This window comes from Podarcis vaucheri (assembly GCF_965113315.1).
Source record: "Podarcis vaucheri genome assembly, chromosome: 10".
In the NCBI taxonomy this organism is placed as follows: Eukaryota; Metazoa; Chordata; class Lepidosauria; order Squamata; family Lacertidae; genus Podarcis; species Podarcis vaucheri.
In genome coordinates, this window is record NC_138748.1 from 28,799,246 (window position 1) to 28,820,968 (window position 21,723).

General features: G+C 42.8%; 1 protein-coding gene across 18 annotated transcripts in view; it reads right to left on the reverse strand.

The window, feature by feature from the left end:
- GRIP1 (glutamate receptor interacting protein 1) overlaps positions 1 to 21,723 on the reverse strand; it is a 331,858-nt gene that overhangs the window by 44,789 nt on the left and 265,346 nt on the right. For all 18 annotated transcript variants that reach the window (XM_082239511.1, XM_082239507.1, XM_082239515.1 and 15 more), the window contains 3 exons: positions 20,961 to 21,044; positions 19,649 to 19,724; positions 16,285 to 16,430 (listed from right to left, as the gene is read on the reverse strand). In XM_082239511.1, the coding sequence (XP_082095637.1) occupies positions 16,285 to 16,430; positions 19,649 to 19,724; positions 20,961 to 21,044 (306 nt within the window). The remainder of the gene's footprint in view (positions 1 to 16,284; positions 16,431 to 19,648; positions 19,725 to 20,960; positions 21,045 to 21,723) is intronic.

A 21,723-nucleotide genomic window follows, 5' to 3' on the forward strand; every position in this document is an offset into this window, starting at 1 on the left:
TGTTTTTACCAAAGTAACAGGGTTCATACCCTGGCTAAATTTATGTTTCATTAATCAGAGTAACCTTTTATGCATTTCAGGTGTTGTGGGAAAATCAGAAACACTATCAGTGACCAAGTCCTGATAGTGAAAGCTGAAAAGTCAAAGCAGTCACTAATTTCCCCCTCAACAGTTCGCATTATCTATGTTTAACAAGGTTAATCATGTGTGAAATCTAACGCCCAAAAATAACATTGGAAGGGAGTCAGCCAGTATATCGTGGCAGACAGAGTACAGGTGGTAAAGTAGGGCAGTTTCTAAATAATAAAACAACTATTTAAAAATTAAAATTATTCTTCAAAGGATTGGCTGCAAAGCCCTGAGTGTGGTCTGCACAGCAGCATATGTGTTTACTGCCCTCTTGATCCTAGAAAAAGCCAAGTGCTTTCAGGGCTGATTAGTGTTTCCTTCATTTGTATTCAGTACATCTGCATGGAGATGGAAAAGCCACTGGGAATAAGGGTGGGGGACACAATTTTCCTGCTTATTCTGAAAATCTGAATGGTTAGCTATGATAGTCCATGTTTGTACATCAGATAAATCTATTTGGGAAACTTGCAAAGAGTTAGAACACAATGGACTAATCTTTTTGGTTGTGCTGCACAACTGGTATTTTTCTGATCTTCACCTCTGCTATAAGAAATTGGAAGTTTTAAGTGTAAATTAAGTTTATTATCATGCATGCATCCACACATAATAAAAGATATACATTCAACACTGAGTGTGTTACGTGGCTAGGAGAAATTGCAATACTAGTACTAGTATCATTATGAGATTGGGAACTGGCAATGTTTGACTATTGTGAATCTAACCTGCCATTTCTACAAACTGAAATAGTTTAATTATGATCTTGTTGTGAAACTCCCAAATGCAGCCAGGTGGATAAAATGCTACTGTCTATAAACTGCACCCAATTACTTGTTTACAAAGAGAGCAGAAAGTAGTGCATAGCTAAAACGTGATTCTCCAGAACCAGTGGCGTAGCGTGGGTTCTCAGCACCCGGGGCAAGGCAAGTAATTTGCGCCCCCTAACCCGTGGATTTTAGCACTCGAGTCTCTTCCGCGCCCCCCCCAGATGTTGCGCCAGGTGCAGCAGGCCCCCCTGCACCCCCCACGCTACGCCACTGCTCCCACCACAAGTCTTCAGGACAGCCATCCGAAGGCTGGCGCGGGGAGAAGGTCTCTCCGCCCCACCGCCAGGCTTCGGAGCATCCTTCTGAAGGCTGGTGGCGGGAGGAGGTCTCTCTGCCCCACCGCCAGCCTTCGGAGGAGGTCCGAGGACAGTGGGGTTCCTGCTTCCTCGAGGAGGGCCGGCCAAACGCGCCCCCCCAAATGTTGCGCCCGGTACGGCCGGCACCCCTGGCACCCCCCACGCTACGCCACTGTCCAGAACCCTGATTTTTTAAAATTTTTACTGTCATTACAGTTATGATGAACTATTGTTCTGCAGTACAGCAGTAAAGGAAAACTTCTAGGAAGCGCAGAAGCACAAGGCACAATCCCATGATAGCAAACCATGGATTTTGTCAAGCTGAATGTAGTCAGAAGCAGCTGATGGGCCATCAAGGGCATGTTGCTATGTTCTAAGACAGGCACCCCCAACATGCGGCCCTCCAAATGTTTTGGCCTACAACTCCCATGATCCCTAACTAACAGGACCAGTGGTCAGGGATGGTGGGAATTGTAGTCCAAAACATCTGGAGGGCTGAAGGTTGGGGATACCTGTTCTAAGAGCTCGGATTGATAACTACTCTGATTCTGAACTGTTTCTCACTAAGTGGAATCCAATGGGTGTCACTCAGCTGACAATGGTCATCCACCAGCAGAATGGAAAAGGAAACACTTTTCAGTTATTCCTTCTTCTGCAGCCTCTGTCCTTCAAAAAACATTGTCCCAGGGGTCAGCAAACTTTTTCAGCAGGGGGCTGGTCCACTGTCCCTCAGACCTTGTGGGGAGCCAAACTATATGTTGGAAAAAAATATGAACAAATTTCTATGCCCCACAAATAACCCAGAGATGCATTTTAAATAAAAGAACACATTCTACTCATGTAAAAGCATGCTGATTCCCGGACCGTCCGTGGGCCGGATTTAGAAGGCGATTGGGTTGAATCCAGCCCCCGGGCCTTAGTTTGCCTACCCATGGTTCAGAAGGTTGGGGAGGAGATTCAAGGTGGAGACCTTTGAGGAACAGTTGTAGAGAAGCTAAATGGACAGAGCTCTACCTTCTGCTGGTCCCTGTTCATGGAGCTCTGGGTGGCACTGGGGACATGCATTGGTGGCTTCAGAGTCTAGTTCTGACCAGCTCTGATGGAAGTCCTATAATATCTCCCTTAACGGAGGCTTGTGTGTCTATGGTGCTTCAATGTTGAGGGGCAAGCCAAGCCGATAAACAGTGCAACTTTCAGGGCAAAATAGCCAAGTCATCTCTTAGTAGGGGAGTGACTCCACTGAGTAGTTAAACAAGAGTTTCAGGGCATCAGCCTCGTATTTGCACCAAAAGGTTGTTTCCGTTTTGGTAGCACAGTCTCCTGAAGGATGCTGCCTTCCCAGTGGGTTGAAGCAGAACATCTGGAGATGATCCAGAGTCTTTTAGCCCATACTTGATAATGTATATTTTAAAAATCAACACCCGGCATGTGGTGGTGGGTGGTGGTAGTGATGTGCAAAGTATCTTATATCATTATGCTCATCCCCTCTTGAGTTTCTGAAGAACATATATGTATCAATTTGGCAATATATTAAATGCAAGCACCAAGGTCATTATACTCCTATCCATACAATAGGATGACTCAACTAGGAAGAGTGAATCATAGAATCATAGAATCATAGAATCATAGAGTTGGAAGAGACCATAAGGGCCATCGAGTCCAACCCCCTGCCAAGCAGGAAACACCATCAGAGCACTCCTGACATATGGTTGTCAAGCCTCTGCTTAAAGACCTCCAAAGTAGGAGACTCCACCACACTCCTTGGCAGCAAATTCCACCGTCGAACAGCTCTTACTGTCAGGAAGTTCTTCCTAATGTTTAGGTGGAATCTTCTTTCTTGTAGTTTGGCTCCATTGCTCCGTGTCCGCTTCTCTGGAGCAGCAGAAAACAACCTTTCTCCCTCCTCTATGTGACATCCTTTTATATATTTGAACATGGCTATCATATCACCCCTTAACCTCCTCTTCTCCAGGCTAAACATGCCCAGCTCCCTTAGCCGTTCCTCATAAGGCATCGTTTCCAGGCCTTTGACCATTTTGGTTGCCCTCCTCTGGACACGTTCCAGTTTGTCAGTGTCCTTCTTGAATTGTGGTGCCCAGAACTGGACACAGTACTCCAGGTGTGGTCTGACCAGAGCAGAATACAGTGGCACTATTACTTCCCTTGATCTAGATGCTATACTCCTATTGATGCAGCCCAGAATTGCATTGGCTTTTTTAGCTGCCGCGTCACACTGTTGGCTCATGTCAAGTTTGTGGTCAACCAAGACTCCTAGATCCTTTTCACATGTACTGCTCTCAAGCCAGGTGTCACCCATCTTGTATTTGTGCCTCTCATTTTTTTTGCCCAAGTGCAATACTTTACATTTCTCCCTGTTAAAATTCATCTTGTTTATTTTTGCCCAGTTCTCTAATCTGTCAAGGTCATTTTGAAGTGTGATCCTGTCCTCTGGGGTGTTAGCCACCCCTCCCAGTTTGGTGTCATCTGCAAATTTGATCAGGATGCCCTTGAGTCCATCATCCAAGTCGTTGATAAAGATGTTGAATAGGACCGGGCCCAAGACAGAACCCTGTGGCACCCCACTAGTCACTCTTCTCCAGGATGAAGAGGAACCATTGATGAGCACCCTTTGGGTTCGGTCAGTCAGCCAGTTACAAATCCACTGAGTGGTAGCACAGTCAAGACCGCATTTTACCAGCTTCTTTACAAGAATATCATGGGGCACCTTGTCAAATGCCTTGCTGAAATCAAGGTAGGCTACATCCACTGCGTTCCCTTCATCTACCAGGCTTGTAATTCTGTCAAAAAACGAGATCAGGTTAGTCTGACATGACTTATTTTTCAGAAATCCATGCTGACTATTGGTGATCACAGCATTCCTTTGTAGGTGTTCACAGACTGTTTGCTTAATGATCTGCTCCAGAATCTTCCCTGCTATTGATGTCAGACTGACTGGGCGGTAATTATTTGGGTCCTCTCTTTTCCCCTTTTTGAAAATAGGGACAACATTTGCCCTCCTCCAGTCTGCCGGGACTTCGCCTGTTCTCCAGGAATTCTCAAAGATGACTGCCAGTGGTTCTGAGATCACATCTGCCAGTTCTTTTAATACTCTTGGATGCAGTTCATCTGGCCCTGGAGACTTGAATACATCTAAACTAGCCAAATATTCTTGTACTATCTCCTTAGTTATTCTGGGCTGTGTTTCCTTTGCTGAATCATTTGCTCCAAATTCTTCAGGTCGGGCATTGTTTTCTTTATCGGAGAAGACTGAGGCAAAGAAGGCATTGAGTAGTTCAGCCCTTTCTGTGTCCCCTGTTTGCATTTCACCATCTTCTCCTCTGAGTGACCCCATTGTTTCTTTGTTCTTCCTTTTGCTACGAACATACCCATAAAAGCCTTTTTTGTTGCTTTTAACCTCTCTAGCAAGCCTGAGTTCATTCTGTGCTTTAGCTTTTCTGACTTTGTGTCTACACGTGCTGGCTATTTGTTTGAATTCCTCTTTGGTGGTTTCCCCCCTTTTCCATTTTTTGTACACATCCTTTTTTAATCTTAATTCAGTTAAAAGTTCTTTAGATAGCCACCCTGGCTTCTTTAGGCACCTTCCATGTTTCCGTCTCATTGGTATTGCCTGACGTTGTGCTTTTAGTATCTCCCTCTTAACAAACTCCCAGCCATCATGAACTCCCTTTCCTTTTAGTATTGTTGTCCATGGGATCTCACCCAGCACTTCCCTAAGTTTTATGAAGTCGGCTTTCTTAAAGTCAAGAAATTGAGTCCTAGTATGCTTGGCTGCTCCTTTCCGCTGTATAGTAAACTTCAGAAGAGCATGATCACTCGCGCCTAATGATCCTTCCACTTCTACCCCACTAACCAGGTCATCAACATTGGTTAGGACCAGATCTAAAATGGCTGTTCCTCTTGTTGCTTCTCCCACTTTCTGGACAATGAAGTTGTCTGCAAGGCCAGTGAGGAATCTGTTTGACCTTATGCTCTTGGCTGAGTTTGACGTCCAACAAATATCCGGGTAATTGAAGTCCCCCATTACTACTATCTCCCTTCCTTTTGCATGCTTGGCCATCTGTTCCCGGAAGGCATCATCTATGTCCTCCGTTTGGCTTGGGGATCTATAGTAAACTCCCACAATGAGGTCTCTGTTATTCTTCTCTCCCTTAATTTTGACCCAAATACTCTCACTTTGGCTTTGAGGATCTAAATCTTGGATCTCTTCACAGGTATACACATCCCTGACATATAACGCCACTCCTCCTCCTTTCTTGTCTGGTCTGTTTCTCTGAAATAGATTGTATCCCCCCATTATTACATTCCAATCGTGGGACTTATCCCACCAGGTTTCAGTGATGCCTATTATGTCATATTTAGTTTGCTGTACCAAGAGCTCAAGCTCATCTTGTTTATTTCCCATGCTTTGCGCATTAGTGTACAGACATTGAAGTCCATTAATCATTCCCCCGTGTCTCTTATTTAAGGATTTTTTCCTCCCACCACTAGGTCCACGTGCTGTTTGCTCCATTTGGTCTATGACATTTGGATGATCATCTTCATTAATTGATAGACTCCTACCTTCAGGAGCACTGTCTCCCTCCCCCACATTAGTCAGTTTAAAGCCCTCCTGATGAGGTTTCTGAGATTTTTGGCAAAAACATTTCTCCCAACCGTTGTGAGGTGCAGCCCATCACTTGCCAGAAGTCCATCTTCAAGAAACTGCAGTCCGTGATCTAAGAATCCAAACCGTTCCTGTTTACACCATTTGCGAAGCCAGCTGTTCACTTCCACTATTTTCCCCTCTCTCCCTGGGCCACGTCGTTCAACTGGGAGGACAGATGAGATGACAATTTGTGCATTTAGTTGCTTCAATTTCCTGCCGAGAGCCTCGTAGTCTCTTTTGATCTTCTGGAGGCTATTGCTTGCAGTGTCATTGGTTCCCACATGAACCAAGAGGAAGGGGTATTTGTCATTGGGTTTTATGATTCCTTGCAGTCGTTCAGTTACATCTTGGATCTTAGCCCCGGGGAGACAGCACACTTCCCGAGACATCTTGTCAGGCCCACAGATCACTGCTTCTGTTCCCCTCAGTAGGGAATCCCCTATCACCACTACACGCCTCCTCTTGGGTTTGGTCGGGGTTCTTTCGTGAGCTGTCCGTTCCAAGGTCGCCTGCACATTCCCTGAGGACTGACTTTGCTGCTCGTCTTCATATACCTGATCGACTGTAATGAGGGAGAGATCCTCAAATGGAGTCTGCTCTTCGTCTTCCATGCTAGGGGAGAGGACCTCAAAGCGATTGTGTATTTCTAAGCAATCAGAGTGAACCCTGGGCCTCCCCTGTCTCCTCCTTGGTGGAGACGGTGTGCTCTGTTGCTTCCAAGAAGAGCTCCAGCTCTCTAATTCTTTGGAGCGTAGCTACACGTTCCTCCAGTTGCTGGACTTTGTCTTTTAAGAGGGCAATCAACATGCAATTGCTGCAGGTAAAGCTGCCTGCAACCTTTGGCAAGATGGCAAACATTGCGCAGGAATCGCAGGCGACTGCAGCTGTTCCCTCCCCTTCCATCTTGAGATCGTGTCGTTGGGGTTGGCTACAGAGGTCCTCCATCATAAAAAGCTTGAAGACAGGACAAATACACAAAAAAAACACCTAGATCTCCCCTAACAACGTTTGAGACTAGCTCCCCTAAATCTAAAAGATGGATTTAACTGCGCGCGCCGCTAGGCGCGCGCCGCTGCCCTGCAAACTCTGATAAGCTCCTCCCACAGCTAATCCCCTGTCTCAACAGAAACCCTGCCCCCTCTGACCTTTACACAGGGAAAACAGCTAATCAGCCACCAAGAAACACACACACACAAGAAAACCCTTTTTGCTCCTTCTTCAACTGCTTCCCTGCAAACTCTGATAAGCTCCTCCCACAGCTAATCCCCTGTCTCAACAGAAACCCTGCCCCCTCTGACCTTTACACAGGGAAAACAGCTAATCAGCCACCAAGAAACACACACACACAAGAAAACCCTTTTTGCTCCTTCTTCAACTGCTTCCCTGCAAACTCTGATAAGCTCCTCCCACAGCTAATCCCCTGCCTCAACAGAAACCCTGCCCCCTCTGACCTTTACACAGGGAAAACAGCTAATCAGCCACCAAGAAACACACACACACAAGAAAACCCTTTTTGCTCCTTCTTCAACTGCTTCCCTGCAAACTCTGATAAGCTCCTCCCACAGCTAATCCCCTGTCTCAACAGAAACCCTGCCCCCTCTGACCTTTACACAGGGAAAACAGCTAATCAGCCACCAAGAAACACACACACACAAGAAAACCCTTTTTGCTCCTTCTTCAACTGCTTCCCTGCAAACTCTGATAAGCTCCTCCCACAGCTAATCCCCTGCCTCAACAGAAACCCTGCCCCCTCTGACCTTTACACAGGGAAAACAGCTAATCAGCCACCAAGAAACACACACACACAAGAAAACCCTTTTTGCTCCTTCTTCAACTGCTTCCCTGCAAACTCTGATAAGCTCCTCCCACAGCTAATCCCCTGCCTCAACAGAAACCCTGCCCCCTCTGACCTTTACACAGGGAAAACAGCTAATCAGCCACCAAGAAACACACACACACAAGAAAACCCTTTTTGCTCCTTCTTCAACTGCTTCCCTGCAAACTCTGATAAGCTCCTCCCACAGCTAATCCCCTGCCAAGGGAGAGTGCTCAAGGGAGGAAAAATCCAGGTGTTAGTTCAATAGCTAAGGGATTATTCTGTTTTTGCCCATGATGGAATAAAATTAGTCTGACTTGTGCAACTCCACAGCAAAGACCTGATGTGCTTTCTTTCTGAAAGCGAACGGAAAATTTAAACATACAGAACTTTGAAGAAATCAGGGTTTTTCATCACCAATGGAAAAAAAAATAGCAGAGCAGAGAGACAGCATAATTTGTGCCTTTGGGTTAAAATACAGCTGGAATGTCAGATTTTATGTCTGCTGGCCCTGAAAGCATATCTTTAAGTACATACCACTATAAATAATATAAAGAGCTGCCATGCTCACAAATTAATTTAAATTGCTAGACTTGCCAGTTTTTTTTTTAATGGCAGCAACCACAAATAGAAAAAGGTTAGAAGAGGAAGAGCAACACACAGTGGGTAAGCGGTCAGAGCAGACAAATCCTAACTCTCACATAGGACTCTAAGTGATATATCCCCCTTTTTCTGACTGAACAGACTGCTTTGAGACTGAGGGTGTTTCCATACGGCAGTTACTGTGGACTTGCGCTGCTCAGGCATGCAAGTTTTGCGTGATGATGATGTCATCCTCATCAAAACACTGCCCCATATTATCTTCCCATTTAATCCAGATGCACCGTATCTGGGGAAAATCTTATCAGTAACAACAGCAACCTGGTGGGGAAAGAGTAAGTATGGATTAAATGAGAAAACAATACGAGAAAGCATTTTGATGGGGACGATGCCATAGAGATGCTGCAAAAAAGCAAGCAAACAAACAAAACCTTGGCATGCATGAGGAGCATGGAGTGCACAATGAACTGCCATGTGGAAGCACCCAGAAAGGTGTATCCGTTGTCTTGGACTTGAGTCCAAAATGCCTGCTGAAGCCAAATCTAGTTTGTAATGGGTTCTCTGCTAGTCAGCTAGTCTTTCCTGTGAACATCCCCTTCCAAGACTACAATGTACGCTGCTAACACATCCTTACCCCAAATTTTATTTTTGAAAAGAGTGGATAGCAACAGCAAGTGCCTAGTTGCTTGGAAATGCATTATGTATGCACTAGATCAGGGGTCAGCAAACTTTTTCAGCAGGGGGATGGTCCACTGTCCCTCAGACCATGTGGTGAGCTGGACTATATTTTGGAGAAAAAAATGAACAAATTGCTATGCCCCACAAATAACCCAGAGATGCATTTTAAATAAAAGGACACATTCTACTCATGCAAAAACACGCAGATTCCTGGACCGTCCGCAGGCCGGATTTAGAAGGCGATTGGGCCGGATCCAGCCCCTGTGCCTTAGTTTGCCTACTCATGCACTAGACATTCCTCTCTTTTTTTTGCTTTGATATTCTTTCTGTTTATTGTTGTCATTATTGTTTTTCGTGTATATAAAAAGTGAAAATAAAAACAATTACAGAAATAAAACCAATAACACCATGTGATAGAGACACACATTCACAGATTGCCTGGATCTGCCTCTGTCTTTACCAGATCCGCTGCCAGCACACAACATACTCAGGTAAATCATTTCCCGTAAACGTCAGGGTTTGGGAGTGCTGGAAAGGCCTACCATTTTTGTTTTGTTTTTTGGCCAGTGACAGGAATGCCAAGCAGCAAATCTTGCTGGGACCAGAGGCGAAGCAAGGTGGGTGTGGTCCGCCTCGGGTGTCACCTCCAAGGGGGGGGGGTGACAAAATGCTGTGCGGCACTCAACGCCTGTGAGAGATGCTGTGGCTTTGGCGCGCGCAGGCTTCCCACTGCCAAAATGGTCTGCCCGCTGTGGCGATCACACAGGGTCCCTGGACGTTTCACCGTCTATTGATCCCTGTGCCACCACTTTATTTCTCGCTGCCACCACCCAGGCCCTACCTGGTACAATACTGAGTCCAGTCAGGGTTAAATTGGAACATAAACTTCTGATTATTTATTGGAGTTTAACAAGCGTGTAGTTTCATAAACGGTATTGGTCAATTACAATCATGGAGTGCCTATCCAGACCAATAACTTCTGCTTCCTGCTCTCACTCACTAAACCACCTCTCAGATATTTACTTGTCTTCCTAGCTCCTAACTGTTCCTGACTCAGCTTATTTCACTACACTAACTCAACCTACCCATAGACTCTATCCCAATTCACTCCCACTCCAACCAACCACCCAACTCCCAACGAACTCCTCCCTTCACCCCTCCCAGAGCTGGTTTTATAGTCCCTCTGACTCCACCCCCCTGGGTTCTGATTGGGTAACCTGTTTAACTACTTCACCTCCAGCACTCTCATATGTTAACGTCACACCCGCCGGCTCCCCCTCAGCTGTAGGGTGGCAGGCAGACTCCTAAAGTCAAACCATTTTTGCAGGCAAAAAAATAAAATAAAAAAATTCAGTGGTGGGGCAGGGGGACAAGAAATTTTTCGCACCGGGTACCACCTGACCTTGCTACGCCACTGGCTGGGACAGCTACCATTTGTAATTTCCCCAGATGCAATACTAGTAACATGCATGTCATGGGCACTGCCCTGTGGTGGCTGCACCAGAGAATCCAGTAGCAAGCTCGGTACTTCTTTCAGCATCGCCACTAGACTGCCTGCAGCCACTCCCTGCTACGGTAGAAGTTAGGATTGGGGGGTGGGGAAGCAGCCAAGAGAGACATAGCTGCATAATTCAAGTACATGTTTTTATACTGAAAAACATCTGGAGCAGAAGTTCTTATTTTCCACATGCTGCAACTCACAGAATAGAGGTGGGGATGATGCCACCTTTGAGATGCCCCCGTTAAGTTAAACAATGATATTTTATTATCATCAGCCCTAGCCATTTAAAATGTGTGGAATTTTTAAAACCCATCTTTCTGCACAAGCCTACCAGCATCTCAAGGTGCCAATAAAACACCTGATGTCTTTAATTGGATTTTCTGATTATAGTTTTTGCCTACCAGTAAATTACATGTCTTTGCACAGGAGCCCCTCATTTCTATGAAAAGCTTAACAGCCTTCATGGGCAACACTGCAAGATTTTCACCTGAAATGTAAATGCATCATCCGCCATATTAAATTCCTCCATCCCTCAACATTCAGAAGGCCAGTAATACTATGTAATATACTTCTACCCCAATGATATTTTATTATTAAAGCTATTCATTCCTTTCCTATCTACATACATTTAGGATTTACATGCAGACAAGATCTTTTTTCAGTTATTTCCCCTCAACAAACTCTATATAGTCTCTCTTTAACTGGAGTACATGTTAAATGAAACAAGGAAATAAAACAAGCTTTCTTGCTCACAATCAGCTTAATGCAGACAGTTTCTAATCTTAAAAATGGCTGATCAACGTTATAATGACAGGGAAGGAAGCTGGTATATCTGCAATGCCTGGCTGGCAGCAAGTAATCCTGTTAATCTTGTTAGAAGTTTGGAAGCAGTTAATCTAAAACTCAGCTACACCAAAACCAAATAAATTGCAAATGTCCTTGTTTCTTCCCTGAAATCTGCATATAATAAATTAAATGCAAAGATCTCCGATACTTGCCTAGATTAAAGGATGTGGTTGATGCTCATATTTGCAAGCACTGTAGAGGTACTTAACCTGACCTATTTACCAACCTGCACTTTCCCCCTCTACTTGGAAATACTTAGTGCCAAACTACATAACATGTTATTGCATTTAACATAGCTGGGTTTTTAAACCAATCTCTCTCTCTCTCTCTCTCTCTCTCTCTCTCTCTCTCTCTCTGTGTGTGTGTGTGTGTGTGGAGCAACCAGGACTGGGAGTGCATGATTAAAATCCTCTCAAAACTGCTTTTTGCACTGGGAGAAAAATTCCCACTGGTGCCAGGGGGTGGGTCCGTGTATTCTGTAGTGTGTGTGTGTTTATGATTAAGGAAAAGAGCTTGAAGCCTGAAGTTGGAAGAAAGGAGACAGAGAGCTAGAAAAAGAAGTGATTAGCTGAAACTGGGGGTTCCTCTGAGGGTCTGAGGAGCCTGAGATCTGCTGCTTACTGAAGGAGAGACCGTTTGCTTACAGTATGTTCTGCTTGTGTATTGCAAGTGATACCTTTTTACAATATGTGCCTGTTTGGATTAACATATTTTGGCTTAATAAATTGATATATAAATGAGACTTTTGTCCATGAACGTAGCTCCTTCAATCAAACCTGGAAGCTCTCATTAATCATCAGAACCAGAGAGCTATGGTTATCAGTTTTGGAACAAACCAGGGTATTAAACCATGTTTTGAAGTTGATTTAATATCCTGACTTATTCCAAAACTGATAACCAAAGCTCTCCTGGTTTGGATGAAACATGACATCATGGTTAATTATCGACTTCCTAACTTTGTGCTGCAGAAGGAGAAATGAAAGAATGACTGCAAAAAAATTGTACATATCCAGACTGAGACATGATTCAGCTAATATATGATGGCCTGAATATGACCACAAAGTCTCCAACATTCCCTCATCCTAGGGAAACAAAGTTCTGTTCCAGCATTGTCCCTCAAACTTCTTACTGTTTAAGGAAATGGGGAGCGCTTAAATATATTATTGTAATGTAAGTGGGTTTAACAGTATGAACTGCTGTCCCCCCCTCTTGTTAATTCAGATAATGAAACTTTACTTGTACTTATTTGGCAATAATTAAATTTCATTTCACCTTTATAGTCCATTTCCTACAGGGAACAATGCTTATGCAACTGATTTTAATGAGGCCTATGTTTCAAAAGTGCTAGAGAAAAATGTTAATTGGGCCTGTTAGAGCCATTTGCAAGTTTGTAGTATGCAAACTAAACTCTTTTTACGTCTCTTTTGGGGAGGACTTGAAGTTTTAAAAAGATAAGACACAACGCGATGTTTGAATACCTATAGGTGAGTTAAAAGTACTCCCTTTCCCATAACCTTCTGTTTGCAGGTAACTAATTAGACCAAATAAGAATGCCCACTGAAAACAATATATTCAGTGGAGTATTAGGGAGCTTAATAATTTAGCTAGGTTGACTACCATTCTAACAACTGACTTCAATATGACTTCAGAAAGAAAGTGGCATATGGACTACAACTTGAACATAGCCAGGACCAAAGAGCAATAAGAACAGGGGTCAGCAAGGTTTATCTTGCCTAGGCCGGATTGGTCCCGCAGAGATCCCTCCGTGGGCTGGATCACGCATGCGCATGAGCACATGTACCCGTGATTTTTGGCACCACGAAAGTGAGTCCCCACGATGCGCTGGTTTAGCGCAGCACGCGAGCAAGCAGCTCAGTTCAGGGGGGGCTCGTGGGCCAGTCAAACGACCTCGGCAGGCCGCTTCCAGCCCATGGGCCTTAGGTTGCTGACCCCTGAATAAGAGGAATCTGTTTTTATCATTTTAACTTACAAAACCATGCAGTACAGCAGTTTGTGCCAAAATTTATATTGGGTCTTGCCTTTGTCTCAGTGATGGAGACAGTGACAAAGCTTGAAGGAGCACCTTTTCCCATATCAGTCTCCTCATTCTCCTGCTGACGCCCTTGGCTTAACAAGACTACATTAGTATGCATCCACTTTACTCCTCCTTAGTTACAGGGGAGAACAAACCTTGTTTATAGGTCATATGAGGACAGAGCTGAACCACAATATCCATTTTGGATGGATGACACCCTAATCCAAACCTTGGCCTACCTCAGCATGTCACAGCAGAAAAAGGGACCAGGAAGTATAGGGGAACAGTTAAACAAAGGTAGCTGAATAGAACAATGCTTTCTTCATTTCTCAGGCTAGTTGGCCAGATTGCAACTTTTCCTTCCTGGAACTGTGCCACTAGAGCAAGAGAAAAGTAACACATCTTTGGACATGTTGAATGCAAGGTTCTCACACCCCCCCCTTTTCCTGCCAAGAGTCCCAATAGTCCAAGACAGCAGCTTTCTGTTCATGCTCAGAGGAACTCATGGGCAGGACTCCTGAGGGAGGAGAAAGGAGGAGGGAGCTGGAAAGGGGTATATATGCTTGTGTACATGACTGTGAACTCGTGCACGCTTTTTGTGAACTATCACACTTGCTCCTTCTACCAGTTCATGGATGGTAGAAATAAAAGCCTTTTCTCCGAAACTATTCCTTGAGTGACTGTTGACTCCCACTTCCCTTTCCCGGGCGCATTATTTTTCCCACCCGAGGGCAAAGCCTCATAAGGCTACAGAAGAAGCAAAGCAGCTGTCAAGGTTTGACTTGAGATGCTGTCAGAAGCAGGCCTTCTGGGGACACTCAGTAGACACCAACCTTGCTTTCTTTTAGGCACCTGGTAAAATCTTTTCATTTATTAGCCTTTAAAAAGTACCTTTTACATAGTCTTAAGTACCACTCATCTTTTATTTGTGTTTTTCCCTGTGGAGGCTTTGCGCAGCCATCCCCAAGCTAGAACAGCGAGACGGAGAGCTCCGCAGCACTCCGACTCCCTGTTCTGGCTTTAGACTTAGCTGCGCAGCCTGCATTCGCTCTATAGGACACAAACACATTTCCCCTTAAGTTTTGGAGCGGAAAAAGTGCGTCCTATAGAGCGAAAAATACGATAGTTTGTTAAGATGTAATTGCCAACTTTCTCTGCAGATGAAGGGCAGTGTATGAATGCCTGTCAGTTCACAGTCTAGTGTGCAACTGGCCTACACATGCAATGAGGTGGCAAACTCTTAAAGTCTAATCACATTTTTGGTTGGATCAATTTCCCCTGTAAATAGACCTATGAGAAATGAAAGGTTCCATCTTGGTTCTGTGTTGAGGGGAAGAAACTCAGAACCTGAACAACTGACTGGATACTATGCAAACATTTCATATTTTTTTTTGCAAAAGTTGCTGAAGTTTCTTTGAACCCTGTGAGTATCTATCCAGACATGTTTATTCAGGCAAATCCCTTATAAAGGCTATAAGTTTGCTTTTGATTGGGGGAGTAAAACAAGTGCTCTTTGTTCTTGGTCACCTGCTTCATCTTTGTTAGGAGATTTGCTGAAATAGATGCTGTGAATGTATTGGTCCTGCTTACTATGGTATGGTATTTTATTGTAATATTGCATATGCTTTTAAGCTGATTTCATCAGACACTGGAAAGGCAGCTAACAAATTAAAAAAAAAACTAACACCTGAAACAGTCCTTTTCTTTACTGATCTAGTTTAAAACTCTATTCTCTGAATGGGGAAGACCAGACCATTTTTATTCTAAACTTGCATATTTAAGTTCTGTTGCATCCAGATGTTTCTTTTGAGTTTTTAGTGTTAAAAAGTTTTTCCTTAAATATAATTCATCTGGCCCTTGACACAACCCATTAAAAAAACCCTATGCTGTTAGGCTTCATACTAGCAAGTGCAACTACCTGACTAGCCATAGATCATAGAATTTCTAGTATGACCATTTTAGGAGGTTAGGAGTCTCAAGTAATAATTTTCCATACAAGGGCACATTCTCTACCTATACTCTTATCTAGTAACAGCTATACTCCCAAACAGAATAATTAGATTCAGTGAAGAATATCACAAGGAAAAGTGCCCCATGGGTATTATCTCACAAAGCCAATTGACTTGCCTCGTATTTTTCTTGTTCCTGAGGAGACTTTTAAATCCCTTATTGATAAGAAAATGCAGTTAATCTTCCATTCGATGGCCTTGTGTAAGGCCTACCATAAAAAATGAAAAAGCTATAAAGTCCATGCTGTTTTATGTAACTTCCATGGGCTACTAAATGAAGGATGAAATTTTTGTACCATCCTTTCTGAAGGCAAGTATAGTTTGCCATGTTATTTATCTTGTATACTTGGAAAGACATTTAGCCTTCCATAATCTTCTAAAGAGCATCTGCAAACCATAATTTGAAGTAGGTTTCTTAAGGAGAGAAAAAATGACACTTTTCTCTGTCTTGATTCCAGGATTTAGGGTTTCCCCCAGTTTTGTTGTTGTTTTGGCTTTGTCTGTCACTAAACACACATAAAAGTTAGTGTCACACTACGCAAGCATGTTTTTTATTTTAAAAAACTTGTTTTGAGAGAAATACCAATGCACCATAATCTCCTTTGTACAAGTAAACCTCACTTGAATAACTGAGAGTTACCGCCTTGCTAGGAACTATGATAAGCTCTCACTCTGCAAACCATGAAACAGCCAGACTCTAAATTACAATAAAATACTGTTCACCTCTCCACGAACCAAGAGAGATTAATGAGATGCTGCTGATGGGAATATCTGTGCTACTAGAGGCATAACGGGTCATAATCATTGTTCAAGTAGCCTCTAAAGGATGGACAGTAAAATGTCACAGATGGCTCCCAGAATGAAAGCTCAGCATTTCAACATACCCATAACCGAGACATCGTATTCTATCAGCAGAGTTGCTTCTTGCCCACATTGTTTGAGAATGCTCATGGCTTCGCTGTGTGATGTCCCGACCAGACGAATTCCATCAACGCTAAGCAACCTGTCACCAGGCTTTATTGTCCCCTCCCTGAAAGAAGATTAAAAGGACACTCATTATTAATTTGATATAATGCAATTTGGAGACAGTAGGCATATGCAAAGTGGTTCCCTAACACTCTCTTCTGACATTCAGTGCAGCTGCCTTTTCTCTTAATATCGATTACGACAGCAATACAGTTCAGGGATCACTAGCAAAAGGGGAATTGCTTTCATCCGAAAATCAGTGATGGAGAAATAGCAGCACATTGCTAAGTAACATGGACATTGTGAGGAAGTGCAACAAATATTCCCTCCCACCCTCAAATAAACATGTGCCTATTCCAGTTAGGGCTCCATAACAGCACAAAAAATATTTATCAGTATATAGGTTAGTAAAATATCACACTTGCCTGTGCATCTCTGACCATTAAATACCAGGCTAAGTATAAAAGTCTACCTTGGAATATCTGAGTTTTCAGTTTTGGCACCCCCCCAACAGGAAATGGGTTCCAGAATTGTGAATCGGTCTCAGGTCACCTTCAGGACGCAAATTAAACTGCCCAAGGCATCCACATTGCTTTATAACCAATATCTGGAGGCATCTCCTGTAGCAAAATCTAGGTGGCCACGGCAATTTCCCTGTTGCCATGTGCAGAGGGCCAGAATAATATGATTACAGGAACATTTAGTACTTCCTAATACTGTGAGAGATTTTACTTTCTTGGGCTCCATGATCACTGCAGATGGTGACAGCAGTCATGACATTAAAAGACGCCTGCTTCTTGGGAGAAAAGCAATGACAAACCTAGACAGCATCTTAAAAAGCAGAGACATCACCTTGCCGACAAAGGTCCATATAGTTAAAGCTATGGTTTTCCAAGTACAGTGGTGTCCTGCAAGACGAATGCCTCGCAAGACGAAAAACTCGCTAGACAAAAGGGTTTTGCAGTTTTTGAGCTGCTTCGCAAGACGAATTTCCCTATGGGCTTGCTTCGCAAGACAAAAACGTATTGCATTTTTTTGCAAGTTTGTTTCCTTTTTCTTAACACCGTTAATACAGTTGCGACTTGACTTCGAGGAGCAACTCATAGAACGTGGCGTGGTAGCCTTTTTTGAGGTTTTTGGCGATTTTTGAAGCTTTTCCAAAACTTTTCCGACACTGTGCTTCGCAAGACGAAAAATTTGCTAGACGAAAAAACTCGCAGAACGAATTAATTTCGTCTTGCAAGGCACCACTGTAGTGATGTATGGAAGTGAGAGCTGGACCATAAAGAAGGCTGATTGCCAAAGAATTGATGCTTTTGAATTATGGTGCTGGAGGAGACTCTTGAGAGTCCCATGGACTGCAAGAAGATCAAACCTCTCTATTCTTAAGGAAATCAGCCCTGAGTGCTCACTGGAAGAACAGATCATGAAGCTGAGGCTCCAATACTTTGGCCACCTCATGAGAAGAGAAGACTCCCTGGAAAAGACCCTGATGTTGGGAAAGATGGAGGGCACAAGGAGAAAGGGGACGACAGAGGACGAGATGGTTGGATAGTGTTCTCGAATCTATCAACTTGAGTCTGACCAAATTGCGGGAGGCAGTGGAAGACAGGAGTGCCTGGCGTGCTCTGGTCCAATGTGGTCACAAAGAGTCGGACATGACTAAACAACTAAACAACAACAACAACTACTGTATAAGCCAGCCGTCCTCAACCTGGTTGGCGCTTTCCGTATATTTTGCAGCACAATGTCAGACCCAGCCAACATGGCTAGTGGTCAGAGATGCTGGAAGCTGTAGACCTCTCCAAAGTATCTAAAGGACACCAGGTTAGGCAAGCTATGAAACACTTTGTCATCCCTTCTAACATGTTGAATTGGGAGCAGTGGGAAGTATAAGTTTGCCCTTGAATGTTTCATTGCCACACTACAGGAGTGCCCTTAGCCAATATCTGTGGCTGGTATGAAAGATAGCAATCTATAATATCAACCTGTCATAGTCAAAATTTTAAGAAGTGGTGAGGAACCTGGTGTCCTCCAGATATTATAGGACGACAGCATGCATGGGTCATGACTGTTGGGCATGGTGGTTAGGGGTTGGAAGTTGGAGTCCAACAACATCTGAAGGGCCACCGGTTCCCCATCCCTGTTTATCAGGGGGAAGTTGTAAACAGTGAAAGGCTCATTAACTTCACAGCCAATTTTTCAAGTTCTTGATTTCCTCCCTTGCGAGTTGAAAGGAAATTAACTAGTGTTTTTTTGTGGCCTTGGTATGGATCACAACATGCTCTCAGCTATAAAAGAAGATGCAAGAAAGAGATTTCCCAAACTACTTGTCTTTCATAGTATTTGCCCCATTCCAAATGTGATGTGCATGCAGGCATAAAAAACAGGGGGAGGGGAGAGACTCCTCATCAACATCTATGAAGGATATGCTCTTAGCAAACACAAAGGTGGCTTATGACTGAGCAGAATGGCAAGTGAGCTAGAGCAATCACAAAGAATCACTGAATCATCTTGGTTGACTGCAAAAAAACGTTCTTCACAAGAAAAATCAATGGCATTATTAAGAGATTTCAGATTTCTGCCCCCTCCAAAATGTTTACATGCACTAGAAGATCCTTAAGCTAAATTCCCACTCAACTACAAAGCCCACTGGGTGATGTTTGGTCTACATCTCAGCCTAGTATCACTCCCAGGATTCTTGTGAAAATAAGAAAGGGGGATGGGGATATGTGGTGCCTTGACCTCCCTAGAGAAAAGGCAGGATATAAATTATGTGATGACAATGACAACTACTACTATTAAATATGTATTAAGTAAAGTACCAACAAAACCTGCAAGGAGTTAGTGTTTGGACATTAAAAATTAATACAGAACCCTTCTTCCAAAAGTGAAAGAAAAAATCTTGAAATGATAGGAAAAAACACCTTAAAGCTTAACAATAGGAAAGTTACAAGATAAACTAAATTTGCATACTGCAAAGTGTGTTCTATCCCTCTTGAAGCATTCAGAAATGATTAAACCCTACTTAACAAAACAAGCTGAGTCTCTCAATTAAAATTCATTCCATGTAGTTTGTCCAATACCTATTATTACTAATACAATAAAATGTATAATTTATAAGGCACAATGGATAAGACACGAATGTGTCTATTGTGCTTTGCAGATATCTGTCTTAACTGGCACCTCCCACCAAACAATTTATCCTTTAGCTTTTTGTATATCCTTTTCTCTCGTATATGTATGTGTGTGTGTACATGTTCTGCAGAAGACGGATTGTACCTGTCAGCAGGTCCTCCAGGTCTAACACATGTTATTACAACAGGACGAGATTTATTTCTGTCATCATGTGCTCCACCTAGGAAAAGAGAATGAAATTGGTATCTTCTTGCTACTCCTTGTCACTTCCAAAGCAACCATCCTGAAAAATCTGCAGAAAACCCTCTTCCCGTCCCCAATAAACCGTCCAACTTCAAGGCCAGTGAAGTAACTCTGTGGTGTATTGTTAGTTCAGGGGGGCTGGCTGAACACAATCCAGCTCAGGTTAGCTGTGCCCAAGTCCCACTGAAAGCAAAGGAATGGTACTTAGTGATGGCTAAATTCTCATTATATTAATTTCAAGCTGAAAAATTGGAGCAGGACAGTAAATACTGAAATCAATATATGCAACCTATGTAGGTCGGAAGTAGTTACCATACAGACAGCCCTTTCCTTTATGAGCCTGTCTGAATTCTGAGATCTACAAAAAGAGATACTTCTCGTATTCCTGTCAACATCTGAGGCAGGGACATGGGAGAGGGTCTTTACATTGGGTGCATCCTGTTTTTAGAATTATAGGGGTGCGTGTCTTGATCTCTGTCCAGTATTATTCTTACTTAGGTGATCTCTCTCTGTTTATTTTGTTTTATTTATTTCTGGAATTTCAAAACTTGTTTTTCATCCATGTAGATCCCACAGTCGTTTACAAGCATTAAACACAATTAAAATGCTAAAACCTACAATGAAACAACCAAGATCTCTTAAAAAACCTGCACTTGGGAAAAAATAAAGCCAAAGAGTCAATAATAACCCGTACAGCCTTGCACAATCCAATTAAATTCTGCCGAAGTCCTGAGTAAACAGATGTGTCTGGACTGTCTTCAAGGGTCGTCCCACATATAGAGCATATTACAGTAATATAGACATGAAGTTACTTTCAATTTTTATTGTTTTATTATTTTTTGGTATGGTACTGACTGGTGCTTACTTCTTCTGTTTATATGTTGCTACATAGTATTTTATTGCTTGTTGTGTTTATATTCAGATTGTCAGACTGCCATGGGCAGAAAGGTGGAATAAAAATGTAAATAATAAACCTTTTTAAAAAACAAGGTTCAAGGAGTCAAATACTGGCAAATGCTCACTTTACTTGCCTTAATCTAGATATTAGAATACAACTAACAGTAAGAACTGTGATTCTTAAACTGTGTAGGACAAGGGACATATTTACCAGCTCTGCTGTGGGACAAACAGGTGGAGAGAAAGGGGAATGGTAGACAGAATAGGCTTATAAGGGACAGAAAGCTCGAGAAATGAAGTGTTTGGAAGAGCTTACCTCTTATTACAAACCCAAAAGTATTCCCTTCTTTATGTAAAGTAACCTCCACAGTTCTAAAAACGAGACCTGAACCCTGTACAGCTGAAAAATTAAAACAAGTTTTCCAATTATACTATGTACAATAATAAAAACATTTACAGTCATTGGTGAAGTACTTCTAATATAATAAATTCATTCATATTTAGATTTAGGAAAAAAACCCTAAAATACAGGAAGAATCAGCTTCTGAGAGGTTTTGACAGAGCCATGCTGCCTGACACAATTTGAGACAGGTTTCTGTGTTTAAACAATGGTTTTAATAATCTTACTCCTCTGCCCTATAAGTATAAGCTTATAGAATTGTAAATCTTGGAAGAACTAAGGCTGTATTTAGCTCTTCAGGTGTTTTCTGATTGATAGATTGATTGATCTTTGAAATCAGTCTTGCTAGATATCAGCATTAGAGTAATGAACAGCAATGCAGAATATATATATAACCTTCAGGATACTATTTATATCTTGTCAGCCTCAAAATATTCCTATAACCCAGAGTACTACATTTCCAATTCTACAGCCATGAAGCTGCAACTGAGATGTCTGCCAGTATTGCTGAGCTAGCAATTGAACACAAGAGTCTTCATTTCTAATACCCTCTTATTCATAGACAATACTGGTGTCTGTGGGTGTACCTGAGAGGAAAGGAGAAAGAGAATGGTAAAAAGAAGTATGGCATGACAAGGAATTGTGTCCTTTGTTGACAGTAATAGCTAGACACCGATCA